We start from the raw sequence: 19,140 nt of genomic DNA on the forward strand, positions 1-19,140 counted from the left end.
TCTGTCTGCCTGCTTGGGAAATCTCATCTTCTCTGACCCCTGGATGGCTTTTAAACTTTGGCTACCCTGATTCTGAGGTCTTTGGATTTAACTGAATTATACCTCTGGCTCTCTTGGGCCTCTAGCTTTCAGACAGTAGATTTTAGGAGTTCTTCATAATTGTGTGAACCGCTTTGTTACAATCAATCTCTATTTATATATAATAATGTATTATACATAAATATTATGTATATTATAAAAATAGTATATATTATTATAATATAAATCTATCTCTATATCTCTCTTGCTCTCCATCTCTCCTACTGGTTCTGTTTCTTTGGAGAACCCTAACTAATACATACTTTTATTATCCCTATTTTATAGTGAAGAAACTGAGGCAATGTATAATACATTCAAAGTCATATAGCTACTCCTCAGAGTACTCTACTATATTATGCTGTTTATGATTATGTTGATTTAAAATGTCTTTAATATTTTTAGGTGCACGAGACAAAGCAAGGTGTTTTCATTTTATACCTATTTCTTAAATATCTAAGAAAACTGTTTATGTGTCTGAAATAAGTTTTTTGGGGGGGTGGGGTGGGTAACAGAAAGTATAGCATGAAGACTGAAATTTAAGTATGAACTATGATTTCTTTCATTTAAAATCTGCTCTGTTTTAAAACCATTTCTATGTTCCTAAAGCAGGTAATCAGATATCTTTGCCATAGCCCCATTAAAAAATTGCAGTGAAATATACAATATAAAGTTGGTCATTTTAATCACTTAAAATGTACAATTCAGTTGCATTAAGTATACTCATATTGTTATACAATCAGCATTACCATCCATCTCCAGAACTTTGTCATCACCCCAAACAGAAACTCTGTACTCTTCCAAAACAATTCCCCATTCTCACATCATCCAGCTTCTAGTAGTAACCTCTATTGTATTTTCTATGAATTTGTTTATTTTTGGCACTTCAGATGTGGAATCATACAATATTTGTCCTTTTTTCTTTGGCTTATTTAACTTAGCAAAATGTTTCAAGGTACATCGATGTTGTTGCATATATCAGAAATTCATTCCTTTTTAAGGCTGAATAATTTTCCATTGTATGTATACACCTCATTTTTGTTTATCAATTTCTCTGTTGATGCACATTTAGATCGTTTCCATGTTTTGGCTATTCTAAATAATACCTCTATGAACACAAGTGTACAGATATTTGCTTCATTCCATTCTTTCAATTCTTTTGGGTATCTATACATGAAGTAGAATTTCTAGATCATATGGTAATACTGTGTTTAACTTTTGAGGAACTTCAAACTATGTTTTTACTGTAGCTGCACCATTTTATATTCCCACCAGCAATGCACAGGGTTCCAATTTCTATGCATCCTCACCTACGCTTGTTATTTTCTTTCTTTGTTTTGGATATCAGCCACCATAATGGGTGTGAAGTGTCATCTAACTATGGTGTTGATTTGCATTTTCCTAATGACTAGTGATGTTGAGCATCCTTCCATTTATTGGCAATTTGTATTTCTTCTTTGGAGGAATGTCTATTAAATCTCTTGCCCATTTTTCAATTGGGTCGCCTTTTTTTTCGGTTTGTTTGAGTTGTGTAAGTTCTTTATATAGTCTGGATAGTAATCCCTTATCAGATACATGATTTGCAATATTTTCTCCCATTCTATGGGACATCTTTTCACTCTCTTGATAGTGTCTTTTGACGCACAGAAGCTTTTAATTTTGATGTAGTTCAATTCATTGTTTACTTTGTTGATTGTGCTTTTGGTGTCATCTCTGAGAAGTCACTGCCAAATCCAATGTCGTAGAGGCTTTCCTATGTTTTTTCTAAAAGTTTTATAGTTTTAGCTCTTATGTTTAGGACTTTAATTCATTTTGAGTTGATTTTTGTATATGATGTAAAGTAGTGGTCCCCAACCTTTTTGACACAATGGAGTGGTGCTCCTATGGGAATCTAATACTTGATGACCTGAGGTGAAGATCTAGCACTGGGGAGCAGTTAAAAATACAGATGAAGCTTTGCTGGCTCGCCCACCACTCACCTCCTGTCGTGTGGCTTGGTTCCTAACAGGTCACAGACTGGTACTAGTCCATGGCCTGGGGGTTGGGGACCCCTGATATAAAGTAAGGGTCCAACTTCATCCTTTTGCATGTGGATATCCAGTTTTCCCAGCAGCATTTGTTGAAAAAAACTCTCCTTTCCCATTGAATGGTCTTTGCATCCTTGTTGAAAAACCAATTGACCACATATGGGACAGTTTATTTCTGCGCCATGACCCCATTATGTGCAAATAAGAAATAGGCTCTGTAGTTCTTTAATAGGTATGGAACAGATACTTCCTAATAACATATATATAATAGAAAAGGGCTATCCCAGAGGGGCTATCATACATAATAACAGAATATAGCAATAAAAGAAAAAAAAACAAATACAACCAAAACAGATTTAAAGCACATTTTTATTATAGATAAGTGTGGTTTGCTATGGCTAAAGGTATGTTTATAATGGTTGTACAAGCTATTCTATATACCAAAGGTATAATATTTTTCTTTGAATATCGAACATTTTCTGAAAACAAGGAAAGTCTGAATTGGCTGAATCTATTTTAAAGGGCAAAAGACTGTTGTTTTTTTCCCCCTGGATGTTGCTTTGATGACTGGTAAATTAGGTCCCAACACATTAAATTTACAAACAGTGAAAGAAAATCAATGAATACCACAAAATACGTAATTTCTATGAAGCACAAATATAAAGTTATTATAATTTAAAACAGCAGCAATTTCAAAAGATTTGCTGAATCAAAACTTTACAAAATATATATACACAAAGTATCATTCCAGATGATCATGGATTTTAAAAAATAGTATATCACAACTCTCAAACTCTAACCCAAACCTACTACTGGATGTAGCTGGCCTATAACAATTTTTACAACAATTTAAAAAATAAAACAAAAACAAAAGAAACCTCTCAATTCTCTTGTTCATAAGCACAGGTCACAATGTATTGGCTTTGATCCATATCCACAAAGAGAATTTTAAAATAGAACAAGGACTTCACATAAATAATGTTTTACTTGTTTTAAGTATGTGACCAAAGAAATTAAAATAAGTACTAACAACCAAAACATACCTTGATGTAACCAGTACATATACTCTTAAAGAATGACAAAGACAAAAAAAAGAAATAAAATTGTCTACAAAAGCCACAAGCACCTTGTTTTAGAAAGAGCACCAAGCAAAACAAAAAGGCAACACGTAAGAGGTAGTGTACCACCAGCTAAGATGTATATGCCCATTGGGGACCTGAATACAGCTTAGTATTAGGGAAAATAAGACATATTAGACTGTGGCTTATCATTTTTAGACAGAAGCATTGCACATTTGGGAGCATTAGCCAGTATTGCTCCATAGTGCTCTGCGTCTCCAGCTGTCTAATGGGTACTTTGTTCTCAGACACTCAAAAAATATAGGATACCCTGAAGAATTCCATGTGTATAAAATTTTGGTTCTAAGGATTCTCTAAGGAAATTCAGGTCAATATATTTTTTAAAAAAGAATTAAATACTTTATCAATTATAGTCCTTTAAAGAATGCCTTTTCTCCTTCCTTAGGAGGAAGTCTTTTTTTCTTCCTGAGATTCTTTAAAATATAGCCAATGCTTCATTCCATATATTTCATAATGACGGTATCTTTCTGCCTTTATTTTTCCCTCTGCAGCAATTACCTGGCCAACAGCTTGAATTTGGAACAAATTCAGAGACTTTAGAGAAAGCATACAGAACTGCTTTCAATGTAGTACTTTTGTTCAGTTTTGAGATGAAGAAGTTTTTGTATTTCAATTAACGGAAGTTGATTAGGGTCCTGGGTGTGAAAAAGGAATTTTGCCTTATGCCAGTTGCCATCTTGAATCTGTAAAATAAGAACCAAATGCTTTAATAAGTAATTGTTTCATTAGCAGTCATTCTCAGCAGGCAATGCTTTTCATAGACAATGCGGGCTTATTTTAAGGATTAGACATAATGAACGGAAAGTGTGTAGAACAATGCCTGGCACAGACTAAGTGCTCAATAAATGGTAACGATTACTATGAGTAATTAAAAACATGTACTTACTGTTTTCTCTAAATTGTACTGTGTGATCTGATTTTTCAGTTTCAGAGGTTAAGGCTAGCTTTCTGCTGCTATTGTCAGTGAATCACTGGACCAGGTTTAAAATAAAAAGCTGCACTATTTCTAATATGATTAATACCCACCTGTTCTGTGTTCCTTTATTTAGGAATAGTTCTTCAGGATGGGTATTTTCTTTGGATGAAAGGAAATGAGTTATCTCAACCTCTCTGTACTTTAAACCAGAGTTGCTTTAGTCAGAAGTAAATTATAATTCTGTTAAATTATCTTTTGGGTTCCTTTTTCTACATTTTGTGGTTACTATTTATATAGTCTCCTTCTTTCCTCTCTTATTTCTAGGCCTTTCTGTTTCTCTTATTACTGCATGCTCTTTTGTTTCTGCTAAATTCTAGTATGGAATAAAAACTATTATTAATTTACCAATGATTAAGATTCAATAAGACAAAATAGAGAAACATAATCGACTAGTTTTGTGAAGCTTTTTATTCAGAAGTTTATTCACTTATTTATAGGATTATCATGGGATAAATTTTAAAATTTGAAGAAATTTTAGAGATTATTTAAGCTATAAATTCCATTTTAAGTTTTGGCAATTGAAACTCACTGAAGATAAATTACTAAAGTCATAAGCCAGATGGTATAACTAGAACTAGAGTTCTTTGTGTAAGACACTGTTATATTTAACTTATTAAATCTTTCAAGAAATATTCATTAAACACTAAGTATATCTGGCACAAGTAAGATGTAATCCTCTATTTTCTTACAGTGCTTGGGAAATATAAAGATGAATAAATTAGTTCTGGCTTCCAAATTCCAGCAGCTTATAAATCTAATGGGTGAGAGAAAAAACATAAACAAATAGCTATAATAGAAGACCGCATATGGTAAGTGTAAAATAAATAATGTAGACAATGAGTGCTAAATTCCTCATTTCCAATTGGAGTAGTCAAGGTAAGTTTTCTGAAATTGAGAATTCAGAATTTAAGATGGGTCTTAAAGTATGCCTAAAACTTCCACTTAGTTAGAGAGCTACAGAAGGGCATTTCAGAGAAAAGAAATGACATGAGTAAAACAAACAAAACAAAACAACAAACAAAACAAAACAAAACAAATCAGAACAAAGCAACAAAAAAGAATTGGAAAAGTAGAAGATGATTGTGAAAATAAGTAAAACAAGGGGTTTAAGTGTACAGATTTTGTTCTGGAAGAGATTATTATAGAAATTCAGGTACTATCATTCTCCTCACGTGTAATATGGGAACAATAAAAAACTACTTCACAGTGTTGGGAAGATTAAACGATATTTCAATTAAAAGTTCCTGGCAGTATAGTGTGGCATAAGCTTTGAAGTTGCATACACTAGCTACTTGACCTTGAGCAAGTTACTTAACATCTCTGTGCCTTCATTTTCTTACCTATAAAATGGGACTAATAATTTTTTCACAAAGCTGTTATAATTAAATAAAATAATGTATGTAATACATGGTACCTGCCATAGAATAACACAGTAGGAATTGTTGAGATCGTGATGATAGTGATGATGATGATGAAGAATAGATTAGTTTGGTAGGTTGGATCCTAACTATTCTAAGTGCTGAAAAGAGAGTTGATAGTTTTTGATTGTGTCTTTGAGACAGTAATGTCACTGAAAGTTTTTGGACAAAATTGTAAAAATTAAATGAATTTGTTGGTAATACCGACCTTTGCTTACAGAGAATGACCCACCTACTTCCGACAGTTTGCCTACGATTTTTCAAATACCCGAGCACCGTTTGCCGGAAACGAAATGTTATAAAAACATTTCCCCGGAAATGGTAACAGGTATTAAATCATGGGCTTCATAGTACACGAGAACAGGAAATCAAGCCACTCAAAATCATTAATAAAATGTATGTAAAGAGGGCAACTCTATTCTCTATAACAAGGGTTGGAAAACGCTTCTTTAAAGGGCTAGATAGTAAACATAGGTTTTGTGGAACATACGGTCTTGCATTTACTCAACTCTGTCATTGTAGTGTGATAACAGCCATACATAATAAGTAAACAAATGAATGCAGCTCTGTTCCAATAACATTTATTTACAGAGAAAAGTAGTGGGCTGGATTTGGTCTGTGAACCATAGATTGTCAATACCTGCTCTATAACACAATGTTTCAAAATTATATGTTTTTCCTAACTTTTATAATTTAATTTTAATAGGAAAAATGTGCTATATGATTCAAATATTGATTGGTAGGGCCAGTCAATCTGCAGTTGTAATCATATTTGACATCAGGTGTAGGAACTGACACAATGAAATAAAACTGACTTGCCTCTATAATCTATCTTCCATGAAATAATGAGATGCAGAATCACAGTGGTGAAAAATATAGAAACCTATTTATCTATATGTTTGCTCGCTCTATCTATCTATCTATCTATCTATCTATCTATCTATCTATCTATCTATTATATATCTCTCCATCCAGGTGTGATATAATTATTTCAGATAGAAAATAAAAATTAAAGTGTTATACCTGTTTTGCATATAAAAATCATGGGTGACCAATGGGCGTGACAAAAGTTGACAAGATAAAATTTAAGCACATGACTGACTCTAAAAAATGCATAGTTATTATAAATCAGGCACATTAAAACTTACTACCCTTATATAGTTGCAGTTTACAATTAAGGCTTACTCTCATTTTAATTTGATAGTTTTATAAATTTTAAGTTAGTTAAATTGAACAATTCTAAAAGTGCCATTCCCTTACCTTGCAGTCATTTGAAAGTACTTTAGGTTCAAGTAGAGTGTTTTCTTCAAAAATGTGGCCATTCCATCCCTTGAAACCAATAGGCAATCCTGAGCCACTTGTCTGAGCACTTGTCCACACTGGAGTGTTTAGACAGTGAATGGTGATGATTTGGGTGGCTTCTGAGCTCAGTAAATGAAGGAAATTCATCTGGACTTTTCCAACTCCAAACTCCAACTAATGTCATGGAAACAACATGCAGGTTATAAGATGTGGAAATTGATGAACTTGTAGTTTGGAAAAATTTGAGGAAAGTCCTTGAAAGGCAGCCTTGAGAAAGCTACTTTTCTTGGCATTTGAATGCCAGTCATTAGTGTGTTAGCAAATGCTTAACTACTGGCTCTTGCAAAGGTGGAGTGTGTGTGTGTATGTGTGTGAGTATCTCTGATTTACAGATTTTTTTGGTTTTCACGGTATAAATATTCTCACCATGGCTGATTTCAGGCTATAAAGGTGGTGCCATTAAACATGAAGTTGGGAGATGTTAACTAGAGGCTCTCCTGAGCCAGTCTGAGCTGGCTTCAGTGTACCACTAGACTACCAGATAAGACAAAAAAAAAATAATAATTTTTATAATGTTATCTAAAATGCATTAGTAATTTGTTGTTGATTAACGCTTTAATAATTTTTTCATAAAAATAAGAAATTGCTTGCCTTTATACTTCCATTTGAAGGTATTTTTTTTGTTTTCAAACATAAGTTACAGGTTGTAATAATAGCTTGGGTGAGTAACTTTAATTATGAGAGCCTTTAAAGACAAGGAAAGAATTTTATTCTTTGTGCTGCCAACTCTAACGCAGTTACAGCCATATAATGAGTCATCAATAGATGTTCATTGAATGAATGAATGCACAAATAAGCATTAACTAATAAAGTGAAAAATATAGGGCAAAATTGCAAGAAGAAGGTCTGATTGTAGATTTTCAAGGCTTAGGAAAAGAATATTTTTCTTTAGTTTTAGACATTATTATTATTACTATTATTATTTTAGCATTATTCACTCAAGGATGTGGTCATAACATAAATATAAATGGTTTCCACTGAGGAATTTATATTAATTTCCAAGCATAAAATTAGAAAAATATTAGTTATGAAGTAACAGAGAAGAAAATAAAATAAAATGACAACAATATAAAAAGCCCCAGGAAAAGAGAGAAAAAGCAAAAGAAGAGCATAGGATGAAAACACAAAGGACTGTCATAGGGAACATTAGAGTTTAAGTAATTTATGTGCCTTAATTTAATAGATGAGAATCACAAACTAATATTTAACTTTTCTGAGCCTTAGTCTCCTTGTTGGTCAAGTTGGGTACCATCACCATGATAGGGTCATTTTGAGGATTTGAGGTGCCAAGTGTCATTTACCTAGCATAGTATCTGGCACAGACTAGGCTCTCTGGTGGCTTACAGTATCATTTCTCAGGTTATTAGAGGAATACAAACTAAAACCCAGATTCCTGATCCCAAGTCTACTCTTCTTCCACTATCTGCTCAGTCTTTCTCAGGTTGAGTTTATTGATAGGAGAGATGGGAGAACTAATTCAGTAAAGGAAAGAATTAAAGAGCATCTCTTTCACTGCTCCTACGTCCTTTCCACCCTCCCATCCTTAACCACCTCCGACCCCCCGCCCCGCCCCGCCTTTCTTCTATGATAATCCAAATAAAAATTCTGGGCCAAATCTAAGAGAGAGAAGATGATCATGTGGATATTTGGGAAGTATGACTATCACGTTTCTTTTCATTAGTGGTAAGCAGATTTCCTAAAAATAGAAGAATCCTTCCTTCCTCTGCTTTGAGGGCAATAATAGTGAATGACTATTGAGATGAAGGGAATGAATAAAAGGAGATATTTTAGGAGGAGAGAGCAGTCTAAAGACAAGAAGTCAGACTAATGGATGGCATATTTTAGCTGCTGCCTTATATGAGGGACAAAACACACAATAGGCTTGTATATCAGTTCTTTGTCAATGAGAAATAAGTTCTTGATAATACCAAACTGGTTTAAACCAGGAAAATAAACGCAGTTTTGCTTTTTTAAATATATGTCATAAGTAGAACTAAGCTTTAGATTTTATAAATGCTTGTTGTAATACCCAGTGTTATACCAAATGAGCTTTCAATCATTTAAAAAATTTGGTTTATAGAATTATACTCGAACAAAGTTTTGAATTATAGTCAATGGATGTTTAAGGCAGGTTATTTTTGCTTGGTCACCAAAAAAGGCAAGTTTTGTGGCAAAATTCTTTTTTTAATGATGATGTAATTTTCAGTAAGACTTTAGGAAACTGATTACTGATTACGAACTCTGCAGCTGTTTGGGGATTTTCTAATGTATGTGTGTGCATAAAAACATACGTCCCACATTTTTAAAAGAAACTTAAAAAGCATAATCAATAGAGTGAGGCAAGCTAAGCCAATCATAAAAATGCACAATCAAAATGTTGAGATTTACTAGGATTATTTTTTAAAAACAAAAAAATTTCTTTCTTACATATGGTAGAGAATGGTACCTTGCTTCTGTTCATAAAATTCATAATTAAAGTGACAGAATTTTAAAAGTCATTGTTTACTGATACTGGGCAAGTACTGACATGCATTCTAAAGTTCAACGCATACCTTTGTCACAGAAACAGGAGATACACATGTCTGACCACCAGCACTAAAATTGCAGAAAACCTCAATGGCATCTGAAGGGCATCCGAGATTTGGATCGATCCAGTATTTCCCTATTAATTTATTGTAAAACATAAAGATATTTAAATGTCATACTAAAATATATTTGAACCATTCTTACACATTATCATGATACTTTAAAAATATATTTTGTTTAATCTGTAAAAAAACTTAGATTATAAATATATTTACATTTTGTGAATAAATGGAAGCTGCAAGAATTATCTAAAATTAATACTGAAAATATTGTGTTTTTCATATACCTATCAATTTAAGGGCATTTCATAATTTTAATAAAAAAATGAAAGAATGGCTGAATTTATTGCTTCATTCTACAGATAAGATGAGCACAGCAGTTTAAAGCCAATTATATACAGTTACATAGTTAATAGAAAAGTTACACTTAATGTGATATATGTGTATATTTCTGTTGAATATATATATATTGAAAAATAAAAGCAACTTCTTCAATCTCCCTGTGATAAAATGTATCCATGATAATTAAAATAAAAATAATACAATAACGATATCTTTTCTTTTCATAAAGACAACTATACAGTTAAATGGTTATCACTTTGGTGCTTTCTTCATCAGATTTGTAAGTGGGAAAAACTGAAGTCCCTACAGCTAGTGTGAGACTGCCAGCCTTTGCCTCCACTGAGGCCTAGGAAAATCAAATGGGCCCTAAAGTTAGTCTACAGGAAATATTACGGCTGAAAACGTATTAAGCTAGCATCTTAATTCCTGAATAATGCGCTCAGAGTATTGAAACTGCACCTTATTCCAACTGCAAAAGACAGAAATTTCCGAATGAGGTAGCCCTGTTTTTTTTTTCTGTTACAAAGGCAAGATGATCAGAGTTTGTCGAATGTCATGTTCTACAATAGGTAGAAATCCTTGTCTGTTCCACCTTTACTCACTAGTAAAGATTCCTCTAGCTCATCCTGGGCTTCCTTTAATCGATTATTTTAGACTTCGGAATTCTCCCTTCTACCATTCTACTAATTCTTCAAAATGAATATTTGCTGAATTGGTAGCTCCAGGAGGAAGGGATTGTCCTCTATCGCAGTGGTTTTCAAACTTCAGTGGCATTAGAACCACCTGTTAAAACACAGATAGCTGGACCCCGACCCCAGAGCTGCTGATTCATTAAGTCTGGGGTGGGGCGTGAGAATCTGCATTTTAACAAAATCTAATTCTGGTCCTGGGGCCACATCTGGAGAACCAGTGATCTATTGAAATATGGAAGAAAGGGGTGAAAATGATCCTACTCCCTAGTTCCTTTTTACCCCGTTTCCTCAGAATTTTGAACATTTTGTAAAGTTTGTAGAAATTAGAGCTGAATTTTTCTGGTGCAGAAGGATCTGACGCAGGCTTGTCTTATGTAATGGAGTAAACATACCTTCACTTACAACCTCTTCTCTTCCAAGAAATAGTTTCCTTCTACTATGTGAGCCAGTAAATTCTTTATGAAAAGTTGTCCATCAAGCAAACTCTCATTGTTATATGGGTTGGAATGCTTTGAATTCAGGCATTATGTTGTACAAGGTGAATTTGTAGGGTCTTCATAATTTTTTCAGGATATGCTGAGATATAAATAAAGCCCGGTACCCTAATATACCTTTTGCAGGCCTAAAGGTTCTAACACAAAACTGGCTCTCCCATGAGGACACTGCTTCCTTTGCAACCCTTTCAAGTTCTGCCACAGCCTGCTTACTACTGCATTTGGAGCCAAGAAGGTGTCTTTCTTATTCTTCTTTGCCAACTTTAGACCATTCTCCCAACTTTTCTCCTAAAAATGTTCTATGGTAAAATTACTGTCATTACATTATATCATCTATTACCCTTTCTTGTAATCATCAACTTTCTTTCTTTGGACATTTAACTTCGGTTGGCTATAGCTTTTGGAAAATCTATTTATGACCTAATTCTTGGTGACTTTAAGTCCATGTAAATGATACTTCAAATACCCTGGCCTCTTGGTTACTTGAACTCTTTTTTACCAATGTTCTTGTACCCTTCCCTTGCTCCTCCCCTGCCCCATTTATTTTAACCATTAATTTCTGAGACCATACCTTAGCCTGTTATTATCTACAACAAGAATTTCTCCATAATTTCACCTCTCTCCTCTCCAGCTCATTTCCTTAGTGTAATGACTCCAATAATGATTTGATCCCATCAGCACATATTATATTGACATTGCCATTTTTTCATTGTCCCTGATAGTAATGTGTTTATTTACTTCCTACCCAGCTTAAAACCTACAGTCCTTTACTGTAACAATTTCCTTAGAGACTCCCTTAACATCCCTGACCTGCCTCACTTCATTGTGTTTGGCTTTTCAAACCCGAACCTTACAAAGTTCAATTTTGTGCTAATCTGTGCCTAGGCAGCAAATGTGGGTAAATGTGGCTGCAGAAAAATGCCACTATGCTGACTGGCTTACTTTAAATTCAAATGTTTGTAAGCCTGCCAGACAACAGTACTATCTTCCTCTAGTTCATTTTCTCTGTCACTCCTGTTTAACTATTTGAAACCTTTTCCTTTCTCCTCAGATTTATTATACTATTCCTTTCTTATTTTTAATTGATAATCTTCAATTTCTTTGAGATAGCTGAAGCAATTTGAAGAAAACTTACATAAGCTTTCATAATTACGTTTACCCACCTATCTGTACTTGCACACATATATTCTGCCTTATTACTTTGAGTAAACTGTGTTGTTATATAAGGCTTCTCTTATCTCTTTTACCTTCAGTTTCAAATCCTTCCTCTCTTATTTTTTCTTTTGAGTCTGCTTCTGTTGTCTGCTGTTTCTGCCAGTTCTCGTTCATGATGATTTGTCAACCTGTATGCTTATCATTGATTGTGTGCTGGGAATTATATCTGAGAAATTATTTGTGGAAATAATCTGAGCACTGGTATGATGGTATCATGGGGGTATGAGCAATCTGAAACTGTCTTAGTCCAAGTTGAAACTTTCAGATTTTCTGAACCATCTCAATGATGCAAAGCTAGGCTACAATTTGTATGAATGTCTGTTTTCTTCCTAGAGTGGAGTCCTTTGAAAACTTATCTTTGGTTGGCCACATATTCCCACTTTTGACCCCAGCCTCATGAGGCCACCAAAAGTACTACTTAGTTTCTGAATATACTCAGGGCAAAAATAACTCTAAGTATTGTGTTTATCTCTCTGTTTTCTTCAAAATCTTGGCTTCAAGGTTCCTCACTATTTTGTTAGCTATTTAATGCTTTTAACTTAATTTTATTTTTAAATTTAGCCAGGAAATTTGAATTATTTGCTTTATTACTGGAAGTGGAAACTCCCTGGCTCCATCATTTTTTAAAAAAACTAATAAGGTTTTAACCACTACCATTCCTCTAAACTTCTCTTGTGAGATGATCAGAGATCTTCACATTGTTAAATCCAGAATCCTTTTTCAGTCTTTGCCTTTCTTGATATTGACTCAGTTGATTCCTTCCTCCTCAGGCAAAAATTTTCATCATTCCACATTCGTCTAGTTTTCCTCCTATCTCAGGTATAGCTTCTTAAGTTTTCTCTGCTAGTTCCCCCTCAGCTCCCTGATCTCTAAATGCTGGAGAGCCCCAAGGCACAGTATTTACACCTCTTCAATTTCCTTTCTTCACCTACTCTTTAGGTAGTCTTAAGCAGTATCAGGGTATTAGATACTATTTATATGCAAATTACTTCATAATTCTTTCCTCTACCCCAGTGAAATTTTTTTTTACCTCTAGTCATCTCTCTCTTGACCTCTCTCCTAAATAGCCAACTACCTACTTGAATTCTTACTTGAATGTGTAACAGTATCTCGAACTAAATGTATCTAAAACAGAACTCCTGATCTTTCTCCAAACTGGCTTCTCCATCTCTATTAACAGCAACCCCATCCTTCTAGTCTCTAGTCAAAAACCTTAGAATCATTCCTTTATATTCTATTTTTCTATTTCTCTCATAACCCTGTGAAAAATAATATAAATGAGGCCACTTCAAAATGGAGTCAGAGCTGCCATTCCAGAAGAATTGCCTCACCTGTCTTACTCCTCAAACCTTTGGAATGTTTAAACTGAGCAAAATAACTTTTGAACTGGGACAAACCAACTGTTATATTCCAAACAACTCTTTACAAAGCTAACAAGAAAACATTCTCATTACTGACCTGAAAATTAAAGACATTCTTTAGGATTAGCACCACCACGTATAGCTAAAGAATAACTTAGCTTATTTGCACCTATAGAAATTCCTTTGTTGACTTATGAACACCAATAGAAATTCTGTCCTTTTATTCATGCAATCATACCTCTTCCTTTTCTCATAAAAACTCCTTGTTTTCACCCCCTAATTGGAACACTATTTTGGGTTCAGCCTGAATCAGTGCTTCCTGAATAGTTATTCTTTTGGATCTCAAAAAAACACATGTTGCCTTTCATTTTGACTTTTTATTTTTTGGTTAGCAACCCACAACCAAATTATCAACAATAACTGCTGGCTTTACTTTAAAGCATATCCAAAGATGTGACCATATTTTATGCCTTTCCCTGCTACCAATTCTAGTCCAACCCATCATCATCATCATTTATCTGAATTATTTCAATAGCATTCTCATTGGTTTCTTCTACCCTTGTCTTTATTATACTTGCAATACATCAGCCAGAGCAATATTTTACAAATCTAAGTAAAATCATGTCATTTCTTGGCTCAAAATCTTTTAATAGCTTCTCATCTTGTTCAGAGTAATAGCAGGAATCTTTTGAGTAGTCAATAAAATTCTATATAATCTAGTTTCTTGATATCTTTCTGACTTTCTTTCCTACCAGTCTCCCCTTTATATACTCTCTTCCAGACACACTGGCCTTCTTGCTAATCACAGAGTATGCTAAATATATTCTCAGGCCTAGAGCTTTTGCCTTTATTCTTTCTACCCAGAAAGCTCTTTCCCTAGATTTCCTGTAGTTTTCGCACATACTTCCTCCTGATTTTGCTTAAATGTCAGTTTCTCAGAGATGCCTTACCTAACTATACTTAAAATGTCACCTTTACTCCACTTTCTATCATATTCCCCTTCCCTGTTGTTTTTTGTTTCTATATAGCACTTACTGTCTCCTAGTGATGAAAGAATTTTTGGGCATAAGACTTTTCTGATACCTTGCAATCTACACCACTCAGCTATTTCTCCTATCAGGAAGGCAGACCTTGAATCAGCTTTCATGGATCTATATATTTTATAATGTTTTCACTGCTTTCAATTCTATAGAATTGCACTTTTATGTCCTCAACTATAGGAAAGAATAAAACTTATAATTACTATTGGCAACTATAACTGTAAATATTATTTTAGTTGTTATAGTGATTTAGGCAAACTACATATTTAGTTTATATATATATATATATATATATAGTTAAGCATTTTATTAAATAAAGTTAATATTTAATTGCACAGATTCAAAACATGATTTTGGACAAGAATGTGTATGTCTGGTGTATATGTATATATAAATTAAAATAATACTATTCACATTACAGAATGACATAACATAGTTTTTTTTTTTAATTAGGCTTATGCGTCATTGTATTAGGACTAGAGTTTTTAACAAAAAATGATAGCTACTAATATTGATTGTACAGCTGACCATAGACCAAATAGAAATTAAAATTAAATGACATATTGCAGCGGACAGGGTTTCCCCTGCTTATCATCAGATAATGATGACTGCTCTACTTGCTTTAACTTTTCCATGATGGTATACTCTAAATTCATTTTTGTACCTCTGGTTAATGGATATTGGGGTACCAGTGAGGGCATAAGAAAATTCCGAGAATAACAAACCACTTTTTCTTCATAATCACTAATTGTGAAATGAGGCTTTTAAATTCCATTTTGTATAAAAACTATAATTTTAGGAGGTGTGGTGGAGAGGATTCTTTGATATTTGTCTTTCTGTTGCCAACTTTGGTGGTCCTGACAGGTGCTCCTGTCTGTCAACCCAAAGGTTTACCCCGCCTCTTTTAATTTTTGATATCACGTGATACATTCCAAGAACGAAGTGCAAGCAAGGGATACAGTAAGGGGTGGTGGACTGGGAAAAGTAAGGCATCCATAAGGCTGGGTATTAATTAGAAGACCTTTGTATTGTAAGCCCTTAGACAGGATCCTTTGACATCAGAAGCATGTCTCTCTCTAAGAGTATTTCGTTCTTTAAATTAAAATGCCTTCTGCCAGTTTTTTATCAAAATAAATAATACTTGGAATGAAACACTGCAAATCTCAAAAACACTGGAATAATGAAATTAAATCGTACATCAGAGTTTGAGGAAACCAAGAACTTACCATCTGACACTTTGTGTTCACAGTTAAGCAAATCTTTGCAGGTTCGTGCTGGGTTATCTCTTGTGCCAAGAGGATTCTTGATGCTGCGCAGTAAATTGCTAAGGTAGTTTAGGGTTTTGAATATCTCTGCACTGTAGTCAGTTAAAGTCGCTTCAGTATTCTGATAGCTCTGCCAAGTCATCATAAGAATCATATTAGCAAAAAAGCATAGAGTAGCCATCACCAGCCAGTGGCTCTAATAATCAACACGGATCAGGGCAGAAAAAAAAATGTATTCTTATGGTGTGCAATGAGTTGGAAGTATATTTATATATAGGTATATGTGTATGTTTTATTAATCTTGATCCTAAATAAGAGGTTAAATTTATACTCAAAAGTCTAGTTTTCAAGCTGATATAAAACTTAACAATTACTATGACTACTGCATAATTTTTTTTTTTAAAAGTTACACATTGAATAATTAGAGACTAAATAAGAAATATGAGTAGTGATGATAGGTACCATTTTAAGAAATGGCCAACTTTATTTAACTATTTTCTTCTACAGTTCCAAATTACTTATTAAAAAATACTTTAACAATATTACATTTTTGTTTTAAATATTTTCCTTAAAAATCCTTTGTACATATTTCTATTTATTAAAATCACTTACTTTGTCATTAAAAATGGCTTCATTTTAAAAAATCTGTTTTAAATATAATATTTGAGATAAAGCCACATTTTGACTTCCAAAAATATTCCGTTTAATTTGTATATTGAGAGTGCCAATGTAAATAAAGCCCAAAACATTACCTCCATCTGTAGAGCAGTATGTGATTCAATCAAGGCTTGAATAGCAGCATTGATATCCATTTGTTTCTGTGTAAAACAAAACCATTTGAGATCAGCAATAAGATCAACACTGAGTGCTCTAAAGTAAGGCTATAAATTCCGAAAGCACTGTTATTAAAGTATACTAGACTTATCTGAAAGGGGTTTGCAAGACAGATCTTGCAAATATTGCCTGGCTATCTGAAAGAACAATATGCTGCCTTCATCCAAATCTCAAAGTCTCCCAATTAAAACAGGGCCAAAGTCTGGAGCCTTAAATGAAAAACTATTTGTCTTTGCTGCAGGAAAACACACACAAAAGTTACTCAAGTGGAAGAAGAATGAAATATGATCTCTTCAGTTAATAAATTATAAAGTGAGGAATAAAAAAATAACTAGTAATTTTTAATAGTTACATTCTTGGAAGGAAAATAGAATAAAATACTACTGTCTTGAAGTAGTCACATTAGTTTAATCTGATACTTCTGTGGTTTTAAAAACAATTTCTGAAGTTGGAAAATGTACCATTAGTCCCAAAAGAAATAATACAGTATAAATCCAATCTCTCCTACATTTCATAAGAGGTATTTTTAGAGAAAAACTCAGCATAACCATTAGTAAGTCTTTTTGTATTTTAGTTTTTAAAAAACCTGGAAACTAAGAAGCATAAGCTGGGAGAAAGTTCTGTGAAATGGCATCTGTGTGAGCAAATCAAATAATATAATTTTTTTTCAGAATGACTGTACTCCTAAGATATCTTTTTACTTAAAGGTCCATCCAATAGAAACTGTTTTCAACAGATCGTTCATAACTCATGGTTGATAGTTTGAAAAACTATTTAAAATGATGGGACAATCAATAAAATGTACTCTTCCTTGCCTCAATATGTGGTTTTCATATTGTAAAAAAAATAGTTGGCTCGATCTGTGTGTGTGTGTGTATATATATATATATATATATATGTATGTATGTGTATGTGTGTGTGTGTGTGTGTGTGTGTGTGTGTGTATACCAAACACTGTGATACAAATTGAGGATAAAATAGTAAGCAAAAAGAAAACTTGTCCTTGTGGAGCTTAAGTGTAAAGGGGGAGAAAGGCATTAACCAAATCACCTCAAAAATACATAAATATAAATTGTGATATATGTTATGAAACAAAAATGTATGGGCCTATGAGAGGAATTAGAAAGTCTGAATCAAATCTGGAGGATATAAGAGGTTTGGGAGGGATGGATCAGGAAAGTCTTCCCTGAGGTAGTGACATCTGAGCTGAGATATGAGGAAATGATAAAAATTATTAGAAGAAGGGGTGGGAGGGCTTTCCAGGAAGAGGTAACAGCTTTGCACAAAGGGCATGAGACAGAGAAGCATGGCCTATTCAAGAGGCAGAAAGGGTTAGCCTGAATATTTCTGTGCAGATTAGATAATTCTGATTATTATGCTTATGTGAATGGGCATATTTTACACATGAGTCACACAAAAATACTGGCATTAAACATTGTAATTAAATTAAGTACTAAACAATAGCCACCTTTATATTTTCCAGTTGGTTTGTGATTAGGGCTTTAATTTTAGAAAATCTAGTATAGTAGTTCTCAGACTCTTCAGACTCAGGATCCTTTTGTACTTTTATTATTAATAATTAAATATTAATATTTATTAATAAAATATTTTAAAGGATGTAAAGAATTTTTATTTCTGAGTTATAACTTTTGATAGTTACCATAGTAGAAATTAAAACATAACATTTAAAACTATTTGTATTAATATAAAGTATTTGTAATGAAAATAATTATATTTTCCAAAACAAAAAAATTAGTGAGAAGAGTGTCGCTGTGTTATACTTTGTACATCTCTTTAGTGTCTGGAAAGATATGAGCAGATATGAGATAGAGTCTCATATCTGCTTCTGTATTTAACGTTATGTTATTTTAGTTGAAATATATGAAGAAAATTTGGCCATTTAGAGACATGCACTTGGAAAAAGGATTATTTTAGTAACCTTTTCAGATAATTATGAATATTCTTCTTAGATACTATACCACTTGACAGTGGTAGTTTCTTCTTTTTCCTTTTTTTTGGGGGGGGGAGCAGAGGGAGCACACACGTGGATCTGTGTCCAGGAGTGTCCATTTGTGTGAGTGCTTGTGTAAGTGTGAATGCCTGCATAGATATGGGGTCTGGACAGTGCCTGTGTGTCTGTAGGTACCTATTGGGTGTGGGCGTGTATATGAGTGTGGATTTGAGGTCTGCTCAGACCCTGGAGCATCCCCATCTCATGCTCCTCTTCTCAACAAGTGGTAGTTTCTTAAAAGTTAGTTGAAATATGAAATCTGAAATCATATCTACAAACTTTTTGTATTCTTTTATTTTAAAAT

At 33.5% G+C, this 19,140-nt stretch overlaps 1 protein-coding gene across 7 annotated transcripts in view; it reads right to left on the minus strand.

Moving 5' to 3' along the window:
• Window positions 1-2,459: 2,459 nt before the first annotated feature.
• COL24A1 (collagen type XXIV alpha 1 chain) overlaps window positions 2,460-19,140 on the minus strand; it is a 290,158-nt gene continuing 273,477 nt past the window's right edge. For 5 of the 7 annotated variants that reach the window (XM_036235919.1, XM_036235902.1, XM_036235897.1 and 2 more), the window contains 5 exons: window positions 16,744-16,809; window positions 15,953-16,121; window positions 9,550-9,659; window positions 6,896-7,111; window positions 2,460-3,924 (listed from right to left, as the gene is read on the minus strand). In XM_036235919.1, coding sequence (XP_036091812.1) covers window positions 3,778-3,924; window positions 6,896-7,111; window positions 9,550-9,659; window positions 15,953-16,121; window positions 16,744-16,809 — 708 coding nt within the window. In that variant the 3' untranslated portion in view covers window positions 2,460-3,777. The remainder of the gene's footprint in view (window positions 3,925-6,895; window positions 7,112-9,549; window positions 9,660-15,952; window positions 16,122-16,743; window positions 16,810-19,140) is intronic. The other 2 variants (XM_036235893.1, XM_036235901.1) reach the window with 2 other exon arrangements.

The sequence above is a fragment of the Rousettus aegyptiacus genome, unplaced genomic scaffold (assembly GCF_014176215.1).
Source record: "Rousettus aegyptiacus isolate mRouAeg1 unplaced genomic scaffold, mRouAeg1.p scaffold_m13_p_1, whole genome shotgun sequence".
In the NCBI taxonomy this organism is placed as follows: Eukaryota; Metazoa; Chordata; class Mammalia; order Chiroptera; family Pteropodidae; genus Rousettus; species Rousettus aegyptiacus.